The sequence below is a fragment of the Rhea pennata genome, chromosome 5 (genome assembly GCF_028389875.1).
Source record: "Rhea pennata isolate bPtePen1 chromosome 5, bPtePen1.pri, whole genome shotgun sequence".
NCBI classification, from domain to species: Eukaryota; Metazoa; Chordata; class Aves; order Rheiformes; family Rheidae; genus Rhea; species Rhea pennata.
Window position 1 is genome coordinate 38,152,726 of NC_084667.1, and position 23,468 is coordinate 38,176,193.

Genomic DNA, 23,468 nt, shown 5'->3' on the forward strand with positions numbered 1-23,468 from the left:
AGTCTGAATTGTGCTCTGATAGAAACAGATCATAGGCTGGATTACTTAACAGATAAATTTTAAAAGGGTTAGATGAAAGCTTCTAGCAGAATATTTTAAAAACTGCTGACAGATTCCCTTTTGAATGGGATGTATGGGAACTGTTCTCTTTACTGTAGGAGATCATGCACAGTGACTTTTTTTAGCAAAATCAGCAGCTCTTAATTTATCTTAAGGTTTTGGACAATGACATATATTGTTTTGTCTTCTACAGAAGTAAACAGATTATTGTTAAGGTGTTTTTAAACACTATATTCCAACTTGCAGGTGGAAACAGGCATACAGATGGCAGATAACAGGTATGTTGGACTCTTTCTTGAAAAAAGTTCATGTAGTTTATAAATTTATTAATATTTATTAACAAGTAATATTTACTAATAAGCTAAGGAAATAATACCAAGCATGCTAAAGGCATAGTTTTATTTTCTAGTTTTTATAGTATTTCTAGAGCAAATAGTTTTTTTTTTTTTTTTTTTTACATGGTGTCTGTTCAGCTTGCTATCTGTGCTGCAATAGTCTTTCAAGGCTTGTACTGCACCAGGGTAAGCTGGATAATTTAGTCTGGTAGCTAATAATATCCATTTGGCATATGTGATAATTGTTTCTCCTTTTGTATATGAGTTAAGATTAATTTAAGCATTTTCCAATTTATATTCTGCGACCTGTAAACTGTGTGGAAGTACAAGAAGGCTTACTGACTGACTCTTTTGGGGCCCTTTCTTATGCCAGTAGAGGAAATAGAATAGAAGACATTGTGGGAGAAAGGAATATCTCTTTCTACAGTAAAGTGAATGTTTTCACTATTAATCAAAAGAATTCAGTATGGAAATTGTGATCAAAGAGCTTTGAGCACTTGTTCATCTTACTCTAAGTGACAAAAAAATACATTAGAAATAATAGAGGTAAGAAAGTAAGTGTCTTGTGTTTTCACATGTAGGGTAGTAACATTCTCCTTTCCAGGGGTACCTCGTAAAGACCAAAAGCCAGCCAGTCACATAATAAGATGAATTTGTCTGAAGTTTTTTGCATTTTCTTCAATTTTTATTCATTTTAGGAGAACTAGTTTCTTATCTAACTTGTACTGCAGTTCTGAGGAGTTTGATGCAAAAAAGTGTCCTTTAGTGAGAGGTGTGTGTGTGTATATATTTATATATATATTTTATAAATCTTGCCCGTAGTATACACTGAAAATTCAGAATGTTTTTATGCTTAAATATTAACACTTTACAAAGTGATTCTTTTTGATCTGTTATTTTTTTAATTCTCTTAGTAAAGCAGAAGATACTGCTTCAGATTCTGTGGATGCTGCTAAAAATGCAAGTGACAAAAAAGGTAAGAAGTAAGTAGTAGCAGTAGTAGTGTAACAGTGCAAAGATGAGGTAAACCGGTTGACTTGCATGTTGTAGCTTTTATGTACAATTCCAAAATCCTGACACTTAATAACAAACATGTATGTAATTAAAACAATATATTTTTGGGCTAATTGTATACTTTGTTAAGATACTTCCTCTTTTAGGCTGACTTTTGTGTGCTTAGTGCATCCCAGGGAAAAATAAAGGCTTTATCTGTAATAGCGAAAAACTAGCTTTTAATAACTTTGAAAATTGCGTGTTATCAAAGTGAGCAGACCTGCATGCATGCTGGTTCTTTACTGTTTTATTTGTAGGAAAATGCATCTGTTTAAGAATGTCTCTTCAAAGTTCTTAATTCTTTTTTTCAAAGGTCTACAGATAATTGTGCTGAATAGTGCTTAAACTTTCAAGTTAATGTGTGCATGCAGAAAAGCTACAGTTTCACTGTTGTTAACTTGAATACTTGAATTTGTAAGTTGTATGTAAAACATTAGTATATTTCACTGTGTGTTTACTGCTTTTTTTAACAAAGCCTTCATGACCTGCATTTGGAAATCACATATCAATTCATAGGTACCAATGACTAATTCTTAAAATCAATTCAGATTATGGGAGGAAAAAAATGTAAAAGTTAATGTGTGATGTGCAGTTTAATGATTTTAATGAATGGAAGGAAGAGCAGTGAGAAAGAGTAGAAAGATTTGAAAAGCAGATGTGGTCTTTCCACTGTTATCACTTGTGCAGTTGCTAGTTACTAGTAAAAATTTTTAAATTTTAGTTAAAAGCATTTTAGATCTGAACTCCATTAAAACAGTCTTCTGCAGTGGTGGCACTTGGACTGAGAAGTTGTAAATTGCAAAAGTACCTTGATGTTCTAGAAGTTATTAGTGACCAAGTAAATGGTCATAGTGCTAGTTGCCTCTTTTTTTTTTTTTTTTTTTTTTGTCACTCTTTCAAGAGTGGGACTAAGTAGAAAGAACCTACAAGTGTCTTGGAAGTATAATTTGGTAGTTCTTCTAGCAAATTTGGGAATGTCTTGTGAACCGAAGTTAGCGTATAGGCAGGATCAAGAAACTTGGACCTCCGCCTTCTTGCATACCAGGGAAGACAGAAAATCTACTCATGTCCTCTGTGTGCTGTTTACTTATAGCAGCAGAGGTTTGATGCTTTTCCAGAGAGAGGGATGGGTTATTACCCAATCTTGTCTATATGAAATCTGAATCTGAAGTAATTTTGCTTCTCTTGTTAACATACTATGTTGCTGATATTTGAGAACTAGAAAATAGCTAGTGTTTTACTGTGACTGCTGTAAGATGGACATAATATGACAGGAGCTCTATGAATATATTCAGATTTGTTTTAAGAGTGACTCTCTGTCTTCACAGAAAAGCTAGCAGACCAGGTGATGCAAAATCCACAGGTCCTGGCAGCTCTGCAGGAACGGCTTGACAATACAGCGCTCACTCCTTCAAGTTATATTGAAACGTAAGTACAGTGCCTAGTAAAATTCTTGGAAGACTGAAAGCATAGTGGAATATCATTGCTGCATAATGAAGGTAGGAAATTGGAACAAATAATTAAGAAGAATGAATCCTGTTACAAGTCAACCAGTGACTTGTTTTTGGAAAAAAAAAACACTCAAATTTGAGTATATTTGCACAAAAATTGAAAGCAAGTTTTTGTCCAGCGTGGTATTTTGTTTGGCCGTTATGGTTTTGGTTTAAAATAACTTTATTAGCCTTTCCCTCCCTCCCCATGCTTTTATGACCCTGTTAGGGCATGTACTGCATTAATGACTGATTTCTATAAAATTGCTATCAAATCTGTAGAAGATTTCAGAAAAGCTGCAAAACTGCCTTTTTTTTTTTTTTCTCCCAAGTTTGAATCTTTGGCTTATATTAACTGTAGAGTAGACCTACTCTGAGCCACATTTTTAAATTTTACCTTAAGTGGAGATTAATGCTTTTATTTCTTGGCTAGGGTTGGCTATTTTTTTTAGAGGTCCTCATTACAAATGCTGAAAAGGCTTTTTTTTTTTTTTTTTTTTAATCTGACTGTATAAACTCCCAATAATATCAAGTACAGATGGGAGTGTGTGTGTTTCTGAATATGACCCATGAATCCAAACTATTCCCTGCAACTTACACAGTTCTTTTTCATGGATGGCTCAGCATGGCTCTAGTTGCGTAAGTTTATGCCTAAACAAAGTTATTAATATCAGATCTCTGAAATATACAGGGAAGGTAATGACAGAGAGAATGGAACACCTTTGAGGACATCCTGAGTAGAAGGTTGTTTCCTGCCCTTCCCCTCCTCTACCCCTTCCCCCCCCCCCCAATAAACTCTTGGAATAAGTTTTGAAGGAGTATGTATGTTTGATTGAAACCCTTTATTGAAAAATGGATTTAGCCATAAGCAGTGTGTTTCACAGTGTGTTAAATAATGTTGAGACAACTAACTTCTTAGGCTTACAGATGTGTTTGTTCTTAGTTTACCAAAAGCAGTGAAAAGAAGAATTGATGCCTTGAAACAGCTCCAGGTGAAATGTGCCCATATAGAAGCTAAATTCTATGAAGAAGTACATGATCTAGAGAGAAAATATGCAGCACTCTATCAACCCCTTTTTGATAAGGTAGGAAGACTATTATATATCTTTACAGAACTGTTTTTCTCCTTATAGCTGAGTCAGTTCTGTCTGATATATTTAATTGTGCTTGTGTCAGTAGCTTGTCCAGAGAAAATGTTAATCTTCACTTATTTTAACTTTTCTTGGACAGAGAAGAGAGTTTATTAATGGAGAAGCTGAACCTACAGATGCAGAGTCAGAGTGGCACAGTGAAAATGAGGAGGAGGAAAAACTAGCTGTGAGTATAGGTTGGACAGTAACAGATTTTTTCAGAATTAATTACAGCATTTCTCATTGAAGAATTCTTCTGGTAGTAAAGTTTGTATCTATCATGTTATGCTGATAAGCTGTTATATCCAGTAAAAGCATTTAAACATGTAATTTAGCCTTGCTAAGCTCATAACTTAAGCAAATTGAAATGTTGCCTTTTTGCACTGTTCGTAACCTGTTAACAGTATCTTCCTGATAATGGGTTCCATTCCAGTGCTACATCATTTCCCAAGATAATAGAAGACTGGCTGTCTTTCTGCCTGTCCCCTTTATTTTGGGGGACATGATTAGCTTTAATTTCCACAAACACAGATTTGGCACGCAGATGTCTCCTAGTTGCAAAATGGAATTGATCTAGCAGCATGTGTGCTGGTTACTGACTTTGTACTCCTCTCTTGAGGAGATGATATCTAGATTTAGGAAAGGTGCTGTGATAGGTAGGCTGGTTTTTACTTTCCTGTAATTGTTTTAGCACACGCTTACAGCTTGAACCTTTTCTGAAGAGAAGCAACCTACTTATGATGCCATGTTTGCTATTTTCTCAGACTTTCTTTGCATTTTTTGTTGTCCTGTTTCCCTTCAGTTTTCTTTGGAGACATCTGTTTACCAAATGAATTAATCTCTCTGTATTTTTACTTGTCTCCTGAGATTTAGCATGAAACAGTATTCAACATGCATAAGCAAGAAGATTTGTTAGGCTTTGTGTATACAGCATCGACTGGCAACATTCCACACAATTGTAAGACTGGAAAGAGGTCTAGACAACAATTAAATTGCTGATTCATGCTCTTGACTAGTCGTAACCCAAATGGCTACTGTTTAAAAGAATGTGTGTATTTGCTGCTACCTAGTGGTGTAAAACAAAAGGTGCAATACAGCTAATTCAAACTGCAAATTTCCTGTTTTGTGGAATGAGGAAGTGAGTTGAGTCATTCATTTCTGGTGGTATTTGACCGCAGTTATATGAGGGAATCCTGCATCGTAAAAGGTTAACTGTTCAAGACAGTAACAATGAAAAATAATCATTATAGTGGCAAACTGCCAAGTGTTAGTACTACCAAACTGTAGGGAAGATGCAACTATTTCCAAGGGCAGAGGCTAACTTTAAAATTTAGATGGAACACTGTAAATGACACATGAGACTACAGGGAAGAGATGAATAAAAAATACAGACACATTGTATTTTTTTTTTATTTGTGGAAAAGCAGAAATGCTTTTTTTTTAAACTATTTGTAAAGTTACTGCAGTTCTCATTCAATCTATTTACTATTTGTAGACAAGTGAGTCTGAATTCATTGTGTATACTTCTAGGTGTATGAGTAAACCTATTATGTCTCTTAGCTTTTTTTACAGGGAAAAACAGTTGCTTACACTTAAAAAGCTCTTTGAAGAAAACTTCAGAGATAGCAAACATCCTGGACATCTACCTCTGCTTATTTCAATATATTGAAAAGTCATGGTATCATTACTTAAATGTTTTTTTGTTTGTTTCACAGGGAGATCTGAAAAATGTAGTGGTAATAGAAGAAAAGGCAGAAGCAGAAGAGACAAATGTCAAAGGAATTCCAGACTTCTGGTTTACAATCTTTAGAAATGTAGATATGCTAAGTGAATTAGTACAAGTAAGTTTCTTCTCTGAAAAGGGTAGCTTCTGTCATGTGTTGAACCTTTTTTTTGTTTGTTTGTTTTTTGTTCCTTTTTTAAAATTACTGGTGTTTGCATGTTGGATGGAGTAAAAGATGAAAGCTTATGGTTCTTCAGAATCCTTAATATTATTCCTTAAGATGCCTCGCAGGCTAGCAATGGAGAAGCAGAACAGCTGACCCAAATTTATAAGCAAGATTTTGATTGTTTTAGATACTAAAACGCAAGTTTACTTACTGGTCACAACAGATTCGTTGGTTTTGTTAACTTAGTCCAGGATTATTTTTGCAGGGGTATTTTTTTAGTGTACCTGTGAATTGGTTGAATTAATGTTAAATGTCTTGTGTTTTCCCCTCAGTTGTCTTAGTTGCTTCTCATGCTGTTAAGCAGTAATACTCCGAAGCCTGTGAATACTGTCAGCAATAAAAATCATGAATGAAATATTTAATTTTTGGTAGTGTTCATGCAGCGTAGTAAGGTAGTACTTCTTACTGAAGACAAGGCTTAGTGGTTGAGAATTTGGCATGTGATATTTGGGCCAAACCAGTCATACAGAATTTGGATCCATAGCTGAACTTCAGTTGAAGGGTTTGAATAAGTACAAGGTCCTATGGTGTTACAAGAGCAAGCTCAAGCAAGTGGGTTAAATACTACCTGCTCAATAAGCATTTCTTTTCCTTCATAGGAATATGATGAACCAATCTTGAAACACCTGCAGGATATTAAAGTTAAGTTCTCTGAACCTGGACAGCCTATGGTAAGTTTTCTCTAGTTTTTTTTTATGAAGATTGTAGTAATGATGTGAGCAGCAGTTCGAAATGTATTGTTTCCATTCTGTTTTGCTGGAATGTATGGGAGGTCCTTTCTAGGATAGCTTCTCCGTGCTTTGGCTTTTAAAACTTCTCCCTAGTTTTCTGACCCTTTCCTGTCTAATCGTTAGCCTTATCTCTGTCATTGTTGTAGTTTCTAAATTCTAATTCTGCTCGATCTGAGCCAGTTCACTTTCATTTTCTCTTTCAAATTCCAAATAAGCTGTTCTTACTAGCAAAGAGAAATAGCTGCTTTTGCTTTGAAAATGAATCTACTGTGGAGAAGATTGCATACTACTGAAGAATGCTTCATCAGAATAAGAAATGAAATATGTGACTTGCTATTTTTGTTTAAAGTAATTGATGAATACAGTGCCTCTGCAGAAGTGTAGGAAATGTATTAGCCTTTAAAAATGTACCAAATTAGTAATTTTAAACTTCAAGTTTGAATTTTTCGGAAATTACTTGTCTACAAGTTCAGCACATGGTGTTTATCTTACAGATGCTGTGTCAAAAACAGATTGTTATGGATTGATGCACTTAATTTGTATAGACTATACTTTTGGTCCTCATTGTTTCTCCTGTTAATACCAAAATCTTGAGTTGACAATATGCAAGGGGAGTAGTAGGGACGGAGACAAACTAGGAATTTTTACACTCAAATATTATTGAGTCTGAGGGAGCAGGCATGAATTTAATGAAGTGTTTAAGCATGAACTAAGTATTCTAAAAATACCTTGAAGCATACATACTCAGTGGCATTCAGATAATTTGGATAATTGGTTTTTTGAACTCTAACTACTTATTTGTTCTTATTCAGCTCTTTTTTTTACAGTACCTTAACTTGAAGATCTCCTACTCTTAGGACATCAGTGGATTTTTTTTGTCTCGCACTGTTCGTAACCTCTTGACAGTATATGCCTGTGAATAGGTTCCATTCCAGTGCTACATGAAATCCAATAATGGAAGGCTGACAAATTCTGTGTCTCTTCTGTATTTGGAGACAAATGGATGCATTCCTAACCTCTTGAATGAAACCTGCTCTTCAGTCTTGTGTGAATGTATTTTCTAATTATTAAGAATTGCTGCATTGTCTATTGCAGTTGCTAGCAACGATTACAAAAATTGCATTTCTGATGTGTAATAAAAACACTAATTCTGCTAGGGTTTAAGTTGCAACCAAAGGAAATACATAATTGTTGGGAATTTCTGATTTGCCTTGACCATAAGGCATCAACTGTAGTTACTGTCCTTCAGAAGTAGATCTGTCTCATTACACTAATATATGGATGCTTCCTTTAAATTGTGTTCACTTTAGTTTATGTCTGAGCTTTTAACTAAAGCTTTAGTGGTATTCTTTGTTTACTTTCTCGTGTGTGTGTGTGTGCAAATATGCATTTAAAATAGAAGTCAGGTGCAACAAGGGCTCCATGTATTTCCCTGAATTTCACATTAAAGCTAAACTTGTTCTGAGATTGTTGGATGTCAAGATGCTTAGCTAGCATAATGAAACCTTAATGACCAGTCTGGGTACGTGACTCAACTAGCTTAAAATAAGGAAAATGTTTGAATTTTGTAACACTTTCTCATACTATAGGAAGAATGTAGAAATAAATTAGGTCAACCCAAATATGATCAGAAATGCCTTTTTCAGGCTCCAAGTGGTTAAGATACGTGTAGTCTTAGTCAGACTTGAGTCTGTTAAGTCAGTGTCTTTTTTGCAGGGTATTCTGCTCTCAAATGAAAAAACTCTTGCTCATGGTAGAGAGCCCTGTTTAAGTACACTGGCTTGTGCAAAATTAATTAAAAAGATTACTCAAAATACTCAACACTTCCCCCCCCCCCCCAAACCCCTGTTCTTCTAAAGTGATTTCAACCAAAATTTTGTAGAATAAGAAACCCAGACTTTTCTTAAAGAACTTATTTTTAAGGTTGCTTTTAGATAGCAGTAATATATGTAAAGGTGAATGAAGTCTAGTAGGTTACCAGGTTATAATCTGAATTTTAATGTTAACCAAGGCTTTTCTAGTTGTTGCACTTATAGAATTGATTCACATTCTTCATTTCCTGCTTTTGCCACTGTGAAAGACACATTTGCTATTAAGTTTCTAATTTTCCTGTGTTGAGAGTTTGATGGTAGTTCTGATGATTCACTCTTCTAAAAATGAAAATTAATGGTAACTATCATGGAACTTTTTTGTAGTCTTTCTCATTAGAGTTCCACTTTGGGCCCAATGACTACTTTTCTAATTCAGTTCTGACAAAAACCTACAAGATGAAGTCGGAGCCAGACAAGACAGATCCTTTTTCATTTGAAGGACCTGAAATAGTTGATTGTGAGGGGTAAGGAAAACTTGAGCTTAAAAGATGCTTTGAATTTCTAGTGAATATTTTCCAGATGTTCTTTTCTTTAATGTGGTGTAATTAATGGTGATAAAACTTTTTCTGATTAACTGTAACTGGGCAGTGCCTTGACCTGTACTGAGAAAACCTTTTTTTTTTTAAAAAAAAAAAAAAAAGTCTTGCTGTTTAGAAAATCATTCTCTACTGTTCACATTTTCTGGAATAGTTGTAATCACTTGTTTAGTTTTAAAACCCAAATGGGCAAAGAGGTATTAAAGCACCTAGGTGGTGGAAGGATCGGGGTGGGATATCTGTCTTACTTCGGTGATTACTCTGACAAGACAAACTATGAAGCTCTTTTGTTTCAGAGCTTCAACATGTATATATCCTCTAGCACTGCAGTGCATCTTACACACTGACCGCTTAAATGTATCTGGCAAGATTGTCTGTAAAATTAGCTTTATCTAGAAAATGAGAAACCATCTTTATCTTGATGTCTGTTATTCTCTGCTCAGTTCTTTATCTCACTTGATATCCTGTATTAAAATGCTGTTTCTCGTATGTTATCTCCAGGTGTACTATTGACTGGAAGAAAGGAAAAAATGTCACGGTTAAAACAATCAAGAAAAAACAAAAACACAAGGGCCGAGGCACGGTTCGGACTATTACTAAACAAGTACCTAATGATTCTTTTTTTAACTTCTTCAATCCAATAAAGGGTAAGTAAAAATAGGTATTAGGATTATTAAAATATGCTATGTGTTTATATTTAAATCCAGCTTAAATGTACAAACTGTATCTTTGCTGCTAGATTGTGTACTTGCTTGTTACTGGAAGAAGATAGAGTGCAACACATTAGTTTATCTTGTTCTTGGCAAAAATCTGCAGAAACCACTGGTGTGCAGCCTAAGTAGGGACCCTGTCTTGTATGGAGGCTCTTGTAGAATCTTCTAGTTGCCCTGTTTTACCACAGGATGGCTCTATACATCAGTTTGAGGTTTTTAACATGGGAAGAACTCGCTTTCAGTTCTGGTCTAGTGCCAGCATATTGGTTTTCACTTAAACTTTCGTGTTAAGTGAAGGAACTTTCTGTGGTTTCCTCTGGTTAAATTATGATGTCTGATGTTTCATATGCCTTCCTAATGTTAGTAGTTACCTAGTATTAAAATACATGAGCACACATCCAAAACAACTTAGGTTTATTCCAAAAATGCTGTTGTCTTGATTATCATCTCCTGTGGAACTGCTGCTTCTAGCTGTGTTTGAAAAACAATGTATTTTAGACTTCAGAGACCCACTAAACAGAACCTTACTTTTGTGAAAAGTTGGTTCTTGATACAGTCATGTGATTTCTCTTTTATGAACTACCTGCCCTTTCTAAATTCCATTACAAATTCCTCTTTATACAGGAATGAAGCAGCTAAGTATTTCTGAAGTTGGAAAGTTAAAAGAAAAAATTGTTTGCATATAGAGCATATGTAGAGACTGCTTTCAGAAAGTAATGGTGATCTGTTTGCCTCATGATGGTTTAAAGGACAGTCAGACATAGTCTGAAGGTAGCTGTATAAGACTGTCTCTTGGCAGTTGATGCTTGCTTTTGGAACTTGCAAACAGATTGGATTCTTTCTTTTTCTCACAGTAGGATCACAATTACAGCATCTGAATAGAGGAGGGAAACCTATTTTTCGGGGGGGGGGGGGGGAGATAGTGGTGGTATCTTTAAAAAACACAGAAGCAAAAAGAACCCTATTTCTTAGTCCTGCACAGATAATTTTAAACCACATTTTGATGAAGTCTGTGGTGATTACAGTACCAGGCCTTTTCTCAGCAATAATATTTTGACATGAGTTTGCAATGTACTTGGTAGCAACTCTGTAGTGCTGTAGCAAAGTAAATTAATTACAGCATTACTGCAGATAAAAGGTGCACCATTGGTTGAGAAAGTGTCTGGTCTGTATGTATTAGAAATATTTCCTATATAAAAACTTTTGCCATCAGAATGGTGTTCTTACTGCAGGACTTAATTCTTGCAAGTGTGATGTGTTGACTTGAAAGTTAAATTCCTGTGGGTTAGACTTGAAATGAATCTGAATTGTGTTTAAAGCTCTGATAGTTAGCTCTTGAAGGCTGTATAATCCCATTGTTTTTCGAGTGTGAGAAGGTTTTTATAATATATTTTGCCATCTTAAATAGATGGGCTAGACTGTGTAAATTGTTGAATTTACTATCTCTTCTCTTTGTAGTATCTGGTGATGGAGAGTCATTGGTGAGTTTACACTTACAAAATTGCATGATTGGTTTGCTGTATTTCTTTTGCCAAATGTCTCTGTACTGAATATTCAGAATCTTCTATCAAGAGATTGTGTATTTTCATGACTTTTGCTTTTGTGGAAGTTTAGGTTAATCTTGATAAAAGGTACCGACTTCTGTCGGTAACTGTGTGACGTTTTGCTGTTATGCATCTTGCTAACCCAATACAGCATCTATAATAATCATTGAAAAGGAGGGGGAAGGTTGTTATTTTCTTTAGCGCTCAGCTGTCCTGTATAGTTAGTAACAGACTTCTCACAAAACAGTCTAAAGCTGATGTCAGGTGTAAAAACAAGCAAAGTCTAGATGACTCTTTTTAATAGAATGTGTTTCAGTAGCCTATATGTGAACAGTTAAACTTATGAAATACAGCTAAATTTCCCCGATCAGGATTTAGACTTCTGATATCTCTTTTAAATTGTTATAAAGTTAAGTATGCTGTGAAGTGCGAGTGATCTAAAAGTAGATGTTGATGACAGTGTGGTGTTAGTCAAACCTGTAACTTTGAAATACTTTTTTTCACTGCTCTGTAGCACGTTATATAATTAGTAGTAAAATCAAATTGACTTGCTTTACAGGATGAAGATTCAGAGTTTACCTTAGCAGCAGATTTTGAAATTGGTCACTTCTTCCGTGAAAGGATAGTCCCTCGTGCTGTGCTTTATTTCACTGGGGAAGCTATAGAAGATGATGATAACGTATGTATGCTATCAGCATTTTTTTATAGAACGCCCTGTACATACAAACATTCTCTTACTTTTGTGATTAGACTAATGTATATAACAATTCCTTGAGAATAACGAAAAACCCAGAGATTCATAATTACTTGGGAATGGGAAAGAGATACACAGCTGAATTGTTAGTCTTTGCTTCTAAAGTGGCTTACATTCAGGTACTATGCTTGAATGTGCTGATCTATTACTGCAGAAGGTTTTCATGTAAATACTAGTGAAGCTAAAACTCTTGGTTTTGCTTTTTAGTTCGAAGAAGGTGAAGAAGGTGAAGAGGAGGTGAGACACATACTATATTGTTTATAGATGGCTAATTACTAAATGTATTCAGGTTCCTGAAATAGTTGAATATGCAGCAGAAAACAGTTGTACATATGGTCTTGTGTATAGTAGCTCTTTTCAGGAACTCAGCATTCATGAGTTATAAAAGCTGTGTTTTTCCTGTTGATATCGTTATTTTCTATAAGAATATTTGATCAGTTTTCTAGCATTTCAAGAGCTGCTTTCTGATATGAGTCAAAATTACTAAGAACATACTATTCTTTTGAAAGCTGCATGAGAAGATCCTGCTTATATTTTAAATATGTTACTTTGGTAGTAGTGGAATTCAGCTGTTATCTTTTAATTGTCATTGGCAAGGACCATGCCTCAAGCTTAAAGTAAACTGAAAACAGTAAGGGAAGCAACTGCTAATATTAAGGGCTTAATTTAGGCTGAAAGTTCAAGCATAGCAGGAACTCTGGTTTGCTTACTGCAGTGCTGTATGAACACACGTGTAACATGAAGTTCCTTGCATAAAACTACTAAATGATACCACACCTTAGGATAAACCAATATCCATGACAGGTAATTGCATTTTTATTGCTGCTTTTAGTGTGTTTTTGCTAGTCAGTTAAAGGTACATACCTGATTCTAGTCAAAGTCACCAGACTGGAGTGCATGAGAAGTTATCAAGCTGGTGGGTTTATTGTGAGCTGGCAGCTTTTGTGCTGTCTCTTTTCTCCCATTGCAAGCTGCAGTATGGAGTTACGGCATTACAGCATTTGAGTGGCTAAACTTTTAAGCTGGATCTTGGCAGAAATGTGCATGTAACTTTAAATCTGTCTGCAGTACCCAGTGTTAGTACTTGCATACAGGCATTTGTGGTATTTCTGTACTCTGTTGTACAAAAATCATTGCAGAGATATGTAGCCTGTCCATAGAAATCCAAATGAACAGTCTTTGGAAGGAGGTCAAAACAAAGGAGAAAATTAGGGGAGTACACTTAACTCTGAGAACTGTGAAATTCCAAGTGGTGGTATTCCAAGTGAGAGCATTTTTGAAAATTGCTAGGAGGCTTCAGCAGCTTATGTAGGAGGGTTGCCTTAAACCTCACCAAATGTTTAAAATCTGCATTTCAGATTTCCTTTAAAATGTTAATGCAAGATTTGTTTTAAAAAAAGTTGGATTCTTTTAGTCCAGCCTATGTAGTTTTAATGTTGATGGTTGAAATGTATTGAAATGCAGTGATATTTTGGGTTTTCCTCCATTACAAAAAGCTACATTTTAACCTGTTTTAATTTCTGTTAGTTTATCTCTATTTTGTCATAGGAGCTGGAGGGGGAAGAGGAGGGAGAGGAAGAGGAAGATGCAGAGAGTGATCCTAAGGTAAGACTTTTTTCTTTGCTTAGGCATACTTATTAATATAATACAGGTTTTAATCATCAGTATCATAATTAAGATAATAGTTTGTAAAAAGATTAGTAAAATATAAAGGATGCTAACTCCTGACCCAGCAATGTCATTTTTGTTTTGTTTTTCTTTCTCAGTACTCGCATTATTCTTAAAAGTTAATATTCAGAGAAATTAAGAAAACGTTTGTCTCCCAGCCTGCAACAAGGTGGTGGTGGGGAAATCCTAACTCTGTGTCTCTACTTCATGATGGGTATCTCCATTTTTTGTTTTGGATGTTTTATTTCATTTTTAAAAAATCTCTTCAGAATTATTATTCTGTGGCCAGACTTCAACTTAAAATTAGTCTGACAAGCCTTGAGCAGACCATTTATTTATTTTAAAGTTGTTTTTTTTAGTTGTCTTAATGGCAGCAGGTTAGACATCACATGTCAATGCTCAGCTAGAAGTCAAAAAGCTGGTCTGTAACTTCTGAATTTAAACCTCACAAGACGTGGTTTAAAACTCAGTCTTGATATGGGTTTGAGTTTCTTCTGGTAGGTATTTTTCAATTGTTCAGTCAGCATAAAGTTCAAACTTACATTTAGTAAAGCTAGAACAGTGATGGCAAACTTGCATTCTTTTAGTTCTTAAGACATTGCCTTAATTTGTCTAATGGCACAGATGGAAAAAGGTGCAACTGCTTGATTTTTTTTTTTTGGTCAAAGATTAAGCTTCTATTAATGGGAAATACTGTTTACTAAAATAAGTCTGTATTGTGGAAAGATTGATCAAATGGGATTAGAGCAGTAAAAGTGATAATCTTGAGTGTAGCTTAAAGGTCAAAATGCAGAGGGAAATGTAAAGGGAAAATGTGGGACAGCTGAGGAAAAATGTTCTGAGACAGTGTGTTTCTACTAAATAACAAAGATCCTCTTAAAGGAGTAAGTATGAAAACTAGTATTCTGTAGGAAAACATCTTAAGGTACTTTGGAAGGTTGTGGTTGTTGCCTCCTGTATTATTTTGTACATTTCACTTTTCATTCATGCTGACAGTTCCTTTCAATTTTTTCCCATTTAGGTGTAATTTAAGTCTGTTTATCATTCATACATTTCTAGGTAAGGTGGAATTCCATTCATACCTAACTTCCAAGATTCCCATTTGCAGCCATGAAGTGTGTTTTTGTTTTCTCTTGTATGGGGAAAAGAAATGGGGGAGTGGGGATTTCAGGCTTTAGGTTTTATAAGTAGCTCAGAAATACAAAGAAATTTTATATAGATTAATGCCTTTAAATTGTATAATTAGAATAGATTTTTATCAGAATGACCTCTTTGCCTTCCTGGCACAACTTCTGCTTTATCTTTGTCATGGTCAAACTATTTTATACAGATGATAAAGGATACTGAGACTTGTCAGATTTTTTTCTTGTTCCTGATTTGATGTTGCACCTCTTAAACTGCTTCCACTGTACTTTTATTTTAAGTGTCTCCTTCCTTCCTCTTAAAACTCTTGTAAGTCATTGACTTGTTTGGTGTGTCTTTTCCCACATTCTCTTTATTTATGCTGCCTGACAAAGGCAGTCAGTCACTCTGAGGCCCTTACGTCAAGGACTGCTCATGATTCTGAAGAGTTTTGCTCACCTGCTTATCTATCTCCTTTATTTAATTTATTTTTAAATGTTGCTTCTGTTGTATCCTGTCTCCTTTCCCCTTTCTTCCGCTGCATCAGAGAATGTTCTCTGCCTGCAACAGACTTTGCTGCTGCATCTTAGTTAGGCTTCTATCTCTGTTTCTTTGGTTATTTATGAGAAGCTGTACTACTTCCAACTCTTTATGCCTCCACATAGATAATGCCCTTCTCTGCATTTCCTCAATTCAAAATTGAGTGCTGTTCTTGTTATTTCCAATCTAATGTGCTTTGAAAGGCTGACCACCCTACTTCAGCATACATGTATTGTTCATTCACCTGAAGTAGTAGAACATCCATTTGTCAGGACAGCTTATATAACATCCTGCTGCAGTCTGTTACACAGCTCTTTCCTTCTTACAATTGTAAATTGTCAGTCTTTTTTTTTTCCACCCAGAACCAGAATTCGTGTTTTGCCTTATATAGCTTATGCCGCTAAACTATTTTTTTCATTCGCTCCTGTCCTTTGGCCCTATTTCTGCCTGCTCTCCTCACTCCCGGCTTTCCTTACGTCTAGAGTAGTTTTTTTCATTTGCACCAAAAATAACTGTTCTTTAGTCCATTTTTTTTCTAAACCAATTTTACCATTTCAGTCATTTCTATGTTACCTTTTTTATTGTTGCACTTCATTCACTATGTAAATATCAACACTTGTGGATTTCTGTTTTTTGCTTTGAAAACCTTTTCTCCTTCCTTGCACTCTTTGTCAGTTTGAAGTATACTTGATCTGTACAAAGAACATAGCTTAAAGTTACGCTACCTAAAAGTTGTGGCTTTGGAAGGCTAAGCAGTCAGATGATATCAAACTTCAGAAGATACTAAGAAAATGCAGCTTGTTTTATCTAGTGTATTTTTTATCTGCTTGAGTGCCCTGTTCGTTTAACTGCCTTTAATTCACAATGACTGATTGTATTCTCAAACAGAGAAATAATTGCATGGTTACTGTAGAACAGTATTTTGAATTATGAATTGAAAATCTGTGCTGTAGGGAGAGACTACTCGTGCTTCAAAGTAACTGGTCTGTCTTTTAAATAGTAGTGGTAGAAAGATCTGTAAGCAGTAACTTCATTTTCAGAATCTTTGCAGTGCTTTGTCCACTTGTAGGTGTAGTTCACACACTTGCTTACTAGCCCTGCTTAGCTTCAAATTTACTTCCCATGTGTCTATTTGATATTCTTGCTTTCTCTCAAGAATATAGATTAGGAAATGAACAGAGATACTGTTTAGCTTTGATATTCTTATTTTAACTATTTCATGGAGAAGTTATGAAATAACTTGAAAGGCTTTCTTCCTTCTCTGCTTGACTGGACATCAGCTTTAATGCCTACTGTATACGTTGATCCCACTGTTGTTGGCAGCCAAGTCTGCTTGTGAATCAAATATGGAGCCCCCAAGAGAACTTGGTGGGCTGTCTATGGCTGTAAGGCTGCTTACACAGATGGGATTCTTGTGTAACAGAAGCTTCACAAAAAGAGATTTGAAAAAGCAAGGAGGTGGAGGCTGTATTGTTTCTTTGAATTAGCTAGGAAAATATCCTGCCTAATCTACTTAACCACTGAAAAGGAATAGAAAGCCATTGTCTTCTCCCCCCCCCTCCAACTCGATGCAAAAAGGATCTAATTTAAAAGGATTAAATACTATGATAAATGTCACAGGCGCTTTGGGCTTAAGCCTCCATTCTGTAAGACACCAGATTAAACAAATGGGTGGGAGCTGTGTGCTCTGTCTAAACCATTGAAACAATTTGTGTAGAGAAATTAATCTAACTCCCAATCTGCTTTTCTCCTCCATTTAGCTCTCTGTTCTTGCAAATTTTAGGTGAAACTTCCTCGTTCAATTTTATACATGTCTTCTGGGTCCACAAACTGTTGATGTAGTTGAGCTGATGTAGAAGGCTGATTTCTGGGCAAGCTGGTCCTGTGCATAAGCTAGGTAGCCCAGGTTTCTCTCTTGAGCTGTGCTAGGAGGGAAAAAAGTTCAGGTCCATAGTAGCCAGTGACTTATTTTTTTTAATCCTGAGCAAGTGATAAAGTAAGGTAATATGGCAAAAATGTTTACACTTATGCTTGCTAACAAAGGGAAAAAAGGTTCAGAATAGGTTTGCGTATCTGCATTTGGAACAGCTTCTCAAACTGGAATCAAAGGTCCAGATTTTTTTTAAAAAAACTCCTTTGTGCACAGAATAAGTGTTATGCAATACTTGATTTAAAGACTTAAATAGTAGCAGAATTATTTTTATTTTATGTGAAGCCATTACTCATAACCACTATTAGAAGATCTCTTTAGGACAAAAAGGATTCTTGTCTCCATGGTAGCAGTCTTGTAGTAGTGATAGCAAACATCAGTATGTGTTTGATACTATATTTAAGATGTGATTCCTCATCTGTGAGTTGGAGTCCTTTTTTTGGTCTTTCATTCCTGGTTGACACACTTCACCGCCATTTCTAGGATATCCTGGGAAGTTAGTTTAGAAGAATACAGCATAATGAGAAATCTAACTAGAATAGGGGAGTAAATAGTACAGGGTCTGTCTGAGGCTAATAAATCTGACCACTACAGTAGCGGTCACTGACCAAATGTCAGCTCGCAGGCACTGTGGGAAGCACAAGCTCAGGCTAATCATCTTGCATGATGGAAAGTGGATGTAATCTCTGTCACGCACTTTGGAGCCTGCTGGTTTGACCCTCCAGGATGCATTTATAGGCCAAAGAACTTCCAATTTATGTGTGCCTAACAGGACAGCTCCAACTTGAAGAAAATTGTGTATAGTCGTATACCTGTACTGTTGTCATCTCAGGATTTGACTAGGATGCTCTGTGTGGGGCTGGCAGGTAACTGAAGGCAATTTAGAGCTCAAGGGCTATCTCGCTCATAAGAGCCCTTTCAAAGTGTAATGCTAGTGCTGCGTTTCTGAAATGGTATAAGAATATTGATTATGCTAGAACCTGAATTCCTGTCTGAAGTATTGCCCACGTTACTTTTGCCCACTTAAACGGGTTATATGTATGATCAAGATAGGCCTTCAGCTGTAAGCTAAAATAAGTATGAACTATTACTATTTTTCTCATATCTGAGTGTCTCTCGAAGTATACATTTGTCTCAGAGCAGTCATTAACACTTAAAGATCCTTCAGAAGGAATTTGATAATCTCTGGGATAAAGATCTATATGCAATAAAATGATTTAAATGCTTACAGAACTAAAGACAAGTATAAACAGTGAAGTTGACTAGAAGACATAAGGGTTTTGGTTGATTACTAAAACACTGGCCAAAAGGGTTGCAGTGGCCAACGTAAATGTGTGTAATAAACGTAACAGGTGAATAGGAAGGAAGGAGATAGAACATCAGTTATTTAGGAACTATTTAAAAATCTTCCATTTGATCATGGTTGCTCTTACCCAGAGTATGTGTGGGAGAAGAAATGCTGAGAACTTTTGTTGCTGTGTTCAAATACAAAACAATAGTAAGGAAAATATGTATTTCTGAAAAGTGTTTTGAGAGAAATGTTGGGTAGCAGTGACAGTCAGATACTTTTCCTTTTTAGAGAGACTACTGTATTTTGTGTAAACACATCCCTCTGTTCAAGAGGGAATTCCTGTTTGTGATTAGGCCCAAACTGGTGAAAATCGGTTTACTTCAGTGTTATTTGGAAACCTAAGCAGATGAGAAATTACAGCATTGGAGTTAGCAAGATGTGCTTGAGAGAGGAATACCACAGGAAGAATTCTGGAAAGCCTTTGGCATGTTTATGTAAAGGAGAGAATTTGCCTGTAATCTAGACTTCTAATGAGAATGACTGACCACTATAGCCCTAAAGCAGTCTAAATCAGGAAGGGAAAAATGAAAATAAACTTAATAGTTTGGACTTAGCACAGGTAATCAAGGGCAAATTTTGTGATAAATTTAATTAAACCCATTTTGTTTCACTGTAGATGAAATACTAGATTCGTTTTAGCTCTTGTCACGTGAAAAATAGTGAGCGCTTAAATGCTTACTTCTCCTACAATTCTATAGCTCTTTTTTAGGATAGTTACCAAAAAAACACTTTGTTTTGTGGTCAGTGACGTTCAGGATGCAATGTTTTACAGCAGTGTTTTTCTCTTACTAGAATTGAGCAATTTTCTGTAATTGATATTTGAATTACAATAAACTGTAATAACTAGGGTAGAAAGGGAAATAAATGGAAGGGAAAAAATATTGCATACTCTTCTGCTTTAAGAACTCTGTTTTACAACAAAAAAAAGGTGCAATGTAAAACCTGAAGCTTTTAGCTGTTTGAGTAGTTATTCTCTTCTCCAAATACATTTCCTTTTGCCAGAGGAGGTGGTTTTGCTTTGTAATGAAGGTTTTTCTAGTTTTGCATACTCAAATTAGTGTAGGGACTTGCCCAATATTGAATTGTTGAATAGTTACCTGCTAGTGATGCAGAACCTAGAAGAAACCAACTCATTAGTTACACTTTTTTTTATCACCTTCAGTAACAAGGGCAATGCTTCTGATTAAAAAATTTTGTTGCAAAAAAAGCAACCTGACCTCCCAGCCTTTCTCCCTCCTCAAATTGAGGAGGAGGTGACAATTTATTGCAAAAGTATTCAGTTTGACTTTCAGTTTCTAATGAGCTTTAGTTGAGGGGAGTAGAAAATGGTTCATTCTCTTTTTATTTTGAACCTTGGCCTATTTGATTAAAATGTAGAACATGTAAATGTAGCTTTAAAAAGTCAACGGTTTTAAGCAGTTGGAAAAAAACATGACTGCAGTTCAGACCTTTGTGATACAGCCTGAGTACATGCGGCTTTTTTGTCTTGTTGAATGTGTTATGCAGTTTTTATCTAGTTAGAGATATGATTGATTAAGTTCTCTTGTTTACTGAATCACTTGGTATAACATTTCATTTTTTAACCATTGGTGGTTTTTGTCTCCTCTTTTTCCTTTTAAACAGAAAGATTCCAGCCAACCTGCTGAATGCAAACAACAGTAATAAGGAAATACCACTTCAAAGTGATATTTGAACAACTTGTAACAAATATTTGGATACCTGGCCTGCAGTTCAGGATATTCCATCGCTGCAGCACAATCTTATTAACAATGCTTAAAATTAATTTGTTTTAAAATGCATGATTTTCACTAACTTTTTCTTTTGCTTAACATGTACAGTGGCAACTTCAATGCATTTGGGAAATATGAGGTTTAAATAAAGCACACTCTACAGCCGTTGGTACACTGTAGCTAAGTATGTCAGTAGGCCTTTAGAGCCTTGTGCCCTATGTGTAGGGGAAATAGTCCAGACTACCAAGTGAAGATTATCCATTTTCTTGTTAAACATTGAAAATTGTGGAATAGCACATGTGCTGAGAAGCTAAACTAAATGGATTACATGTATGGTAGCTGAAACAGATAGAGCAATATGACTTTTTTGCTAGTTCCCCTCTCCCCCTTTTTTAATGTTTCTTGCAACCTACAAATTGAACTAGTGCTTGAGCAGCTTTAAATGTCATATTTATTATCTCAGTAAAACCAATTGAATTGAAGTAATTTTACTTCATTGAAGGGGGTGTCATATTTGAGACTTAGTTGTTCATCTTTCTATTTATTTATTCATGTTTGTAAGTACTTTGACAGAATTAGTGCTTTTTAATAGTTTTTAATATACTTGAAAATATTCTTCCTGTTTTGCATAAAAATATGGGTACTTGTAAAACAAAAATTTGACTTGGTCTCGATGTAGTAGTCTAGACAGAAGAAATGAACTTGCATCAAAATGACAACTCTTCTGGATGAAGATCAAAATATAAAGGCCAAACTGTTGCTGTTGATGGAAGTGGGTTGCAGCCAAAGAACCAGAAAATTTCCAGTAGTCTTATTGCTTAGTGTCCAGCATGGAAGGACCTTTCACTATGAACACAAATTTAACAAAATTCAGCTCAATAAATCTGAAGTTTTGGTGTCTTATTTGCAACACTGAAATTATTCCATTCCACAATTTGTTTTTATTTAAAGCTCTGAAGTTTTCAAAACTACCTTTTGTCATTGTGCAGCATTTCAGGTACACACTTCTAGTTTCAGCATCCATTGCCAACCTCTGGCAGCAGTTGAATAGCAGCTGTATCAACACTGTGACCAGGCATGTAGAGTGCTCCAGCCTTACCTTACACATTTGTAACTTAATACAGTGTTTTCAATTTGTACAGAATAGATAGAATATTCTATTAAAGTTGTGAAACATGAATGGTGGTGGCTGTCTGGTCCATAATGCTTCCTAGGATAAGTGAATATCCACCTGTGAAGTTTGTAAGGAGGCCTGCCAGGTGTGTGGCTCAGTAAGCACGCAGCTCTTGTGTGAGCATGCTCTTAGTCTCCTTTGGTGCCAGAAGGCAAGGGGAAGTCACCCTTGTAAAAGTTGCATTATGGAGTTGGTTGATGTAAATTGGAACAAACTTGCTCAGTATGCAAGTGCACAGCCCTTTTTAACTTCCAGGTGGCTGGAATGCTTTGAAGGGCTTGGGGTGTGAGATTTTTATTTTATTTTATTTTTTGAGGCAACATCAAGGTGGCAGAGGCTTGGTGATTCCTCATGCCCTGTGCTGTTCCATCACAGACTAACACAGGGGCTTGTGGCATGTTAAGACAGGGCCAGGTCACTACCTGAACAACAAACATTTTTCAGCAGTAAGGTAACAAATTATAATGGGAGGGGAGAAGGATACAGCCGGGTTGTGCACTACAACTAAAAAGTTTTTGTAGGCAAGGCTTGGGGCTACAGTCAGTAAGTGAGAGAGCTGTGGAGAAAGTGGGGGGCTGGCAGGGGGAAGAGGCGGAGTATTCATGGTCAAAATCCTGGGGGGAAGGGAAAGCAGCAGCCATGCCGTAAGAGTGTAAAGGTAACAGTAAAGTTGATGGGAGTGAGGGTAAGGAGTTTGCACACATGGCTTGTGGTAGTAGGCACATTGAATAGAGGTATCTGAGCAGTATCAAAAGACACTGGATGTCCCCCTTTCCCACATCACGAGGAAGTACTTTCTACTATGTGGTTAAATAGGAGTTCTGCTACCTACGGATAAACATCTGCAAATTAGCACACTGAAGTAATTTATGTGCATGAATCCCAAATGGCTAACTTCAGTTTTGAGAAAACGGGAAATTCCAGAACAGGGAGAGCTTAATGTGCCAGGATTCAGCAAGAGCGAGTGAGATGCGGGGTGATTAAGCTGATGAGCCAGATGTTCATCCTAGGGAAAGTAATGGGAAAGCTGAGCTAAGATTCAGTTAATGTCAGTTGACACAGCCCAACAGAAAACAGATCTTGTCAAAACCTAGCCTTTCCCTTGCAATTAGAGATCTAGCTGATAATGGCCAAGATGAACATTCAAGACGCTTCTGTATTTTCAGATGTTATTTATAAGCTTTGTAAATGTTTACAAGAGAAGAAAGTAACAGGTACTTGAGCTAGTCTAGCAGCCAAGAGCAGATCAAGAAACCTGTTAGAAGGTTGCAGCCGGGCACGTTCAGGCTGGATGGTGAACGCAGGAGCGAGTGTGTGAAAAGAAAAGTAAGGCTGATCTACTTGGAATAAAGTACAGTAGAAAAGGATAAAGTCTCCTTTTTGGTGTTTTCTGAAGACTGTGCCCTAAGCCAAATAACCTGGTGCAGTCTGTGAAGAATAAAGCAGGAAGTTTTGCAAGTGATGAGGGGACACCAGAAAACCTTTAATCTGCATGCATATGTGAGTGGCTACTCTTACAGCAACCTGATAGAGGAAACTAAATTTGGTCTGTAGGGGCATGCTATTTTGATGTGATCTGCATTTTTGTAGCCTTTAATTCTGAGGAAAAAAAATACTCCAGTTCTGGGTCAGAAAGTTGGACCATCTGGAAGCTTTTCAAGTGAGATTAATTTCGGAAGTCACATATTCGGGCTGCAATGTGATTAATCGCTTCGGTTGCCCAGGCAGAAAGCCTTGAAGGAGGCACCCTGGTGCACTCGCTGACACAGAAATGAATGCCAAACATT

At 36.1% G+C, this 23,468-nt stretch overlaps 1 protein-coding gene and 2 non-coding genes across 8 annotated transcripts in view; all 3 read left to right on the top strand.

Annotated features, from left to right (window-relative positions):
- Positions 1-21,687, top strand: part of NAP1L4 (nucleosome assembly protein 1 like 4) — a 25,446-nt gene extending 3,759 nt beyond the window's left edge. The window contains exons 2-16 of one of the 6 annotated variants that reach the window (XR_009958546.1): positions 307-338; positions 1,310-1,371; positions 2,777-2,876; positions 3,882-4,023; positions 4,169-4,255; positions 5,784-5,909; positions 6,617-6,688; positions 8,944-9,083; positions 9,657-9,802; positions 11,327-11,349; positions 11,972-12,091; positions 12,374-12,403; positions 13,694-13,771; positions 14,856-14,893; positions 20,401-21,687. Coding sequence is in view for 4 of the 6 variants with exons in the window: in XM_062577144.1 (XP_062433128.1) it covers positions 325-338; positions 1,310-1,371; positions 2,777-2,876; positions 3,882-4,023; positions 4,169-4,255; positions 5,784-5,909; positions 6,617-6,688; positions 8,944-9,083; positions 9,657-9,802; positions 11,327-11,349; positions 11,972-12,091; positions 12,374-12,403; positions 13,715-13,771; positions 20,401-20,439 (1,158 nt within the window). In the remaining 2 variants the exon portion in view is untranslated. Of the gene's footprint in view, positions 1-285; positions 339-533; positions 582-1,309; positions 1,372-2,774; positions 2,877-3,881; positions 4,024-4,168; positions 4,256-5,783; positions 5,910-6,616; positions 6,689-8,943; positions 9,084-9,656; positions 9,803-11,326; positions 11,350-11,971; positions 12,092-12,373; positions 12,404-13,693; positions 13,772-14,855; positions 14,894-20,400 lie in introns of those variants that run through there. The other 5 variants (XM_062577146.1, XM_062577147.1, XR_009958547.1 and 2 more) reach the window with 5 other exon arrangements.
- Positions 4,447-4,574, top strand: LOC134141722 (small nucleolar RNA SNORA54). The gene has a single exon (XR_009958705.1). It is a non-coding gene; the product is annotated as a small nucleolar RNA SNORA54 (small nucleolar RNA).
- On the top strand, positions 7,629-7,749 carry LOC134141721 (small nucleolar RNA SNORA54). The gene has a single exon (XR_009958704.1). It is a non-coding gene; the product is annotated as a small nucleolar RNA SNORA54 (small nucleolar RNA).
- Positions 21,688-23,468: the final 1,781 nt, after the last annotated feature.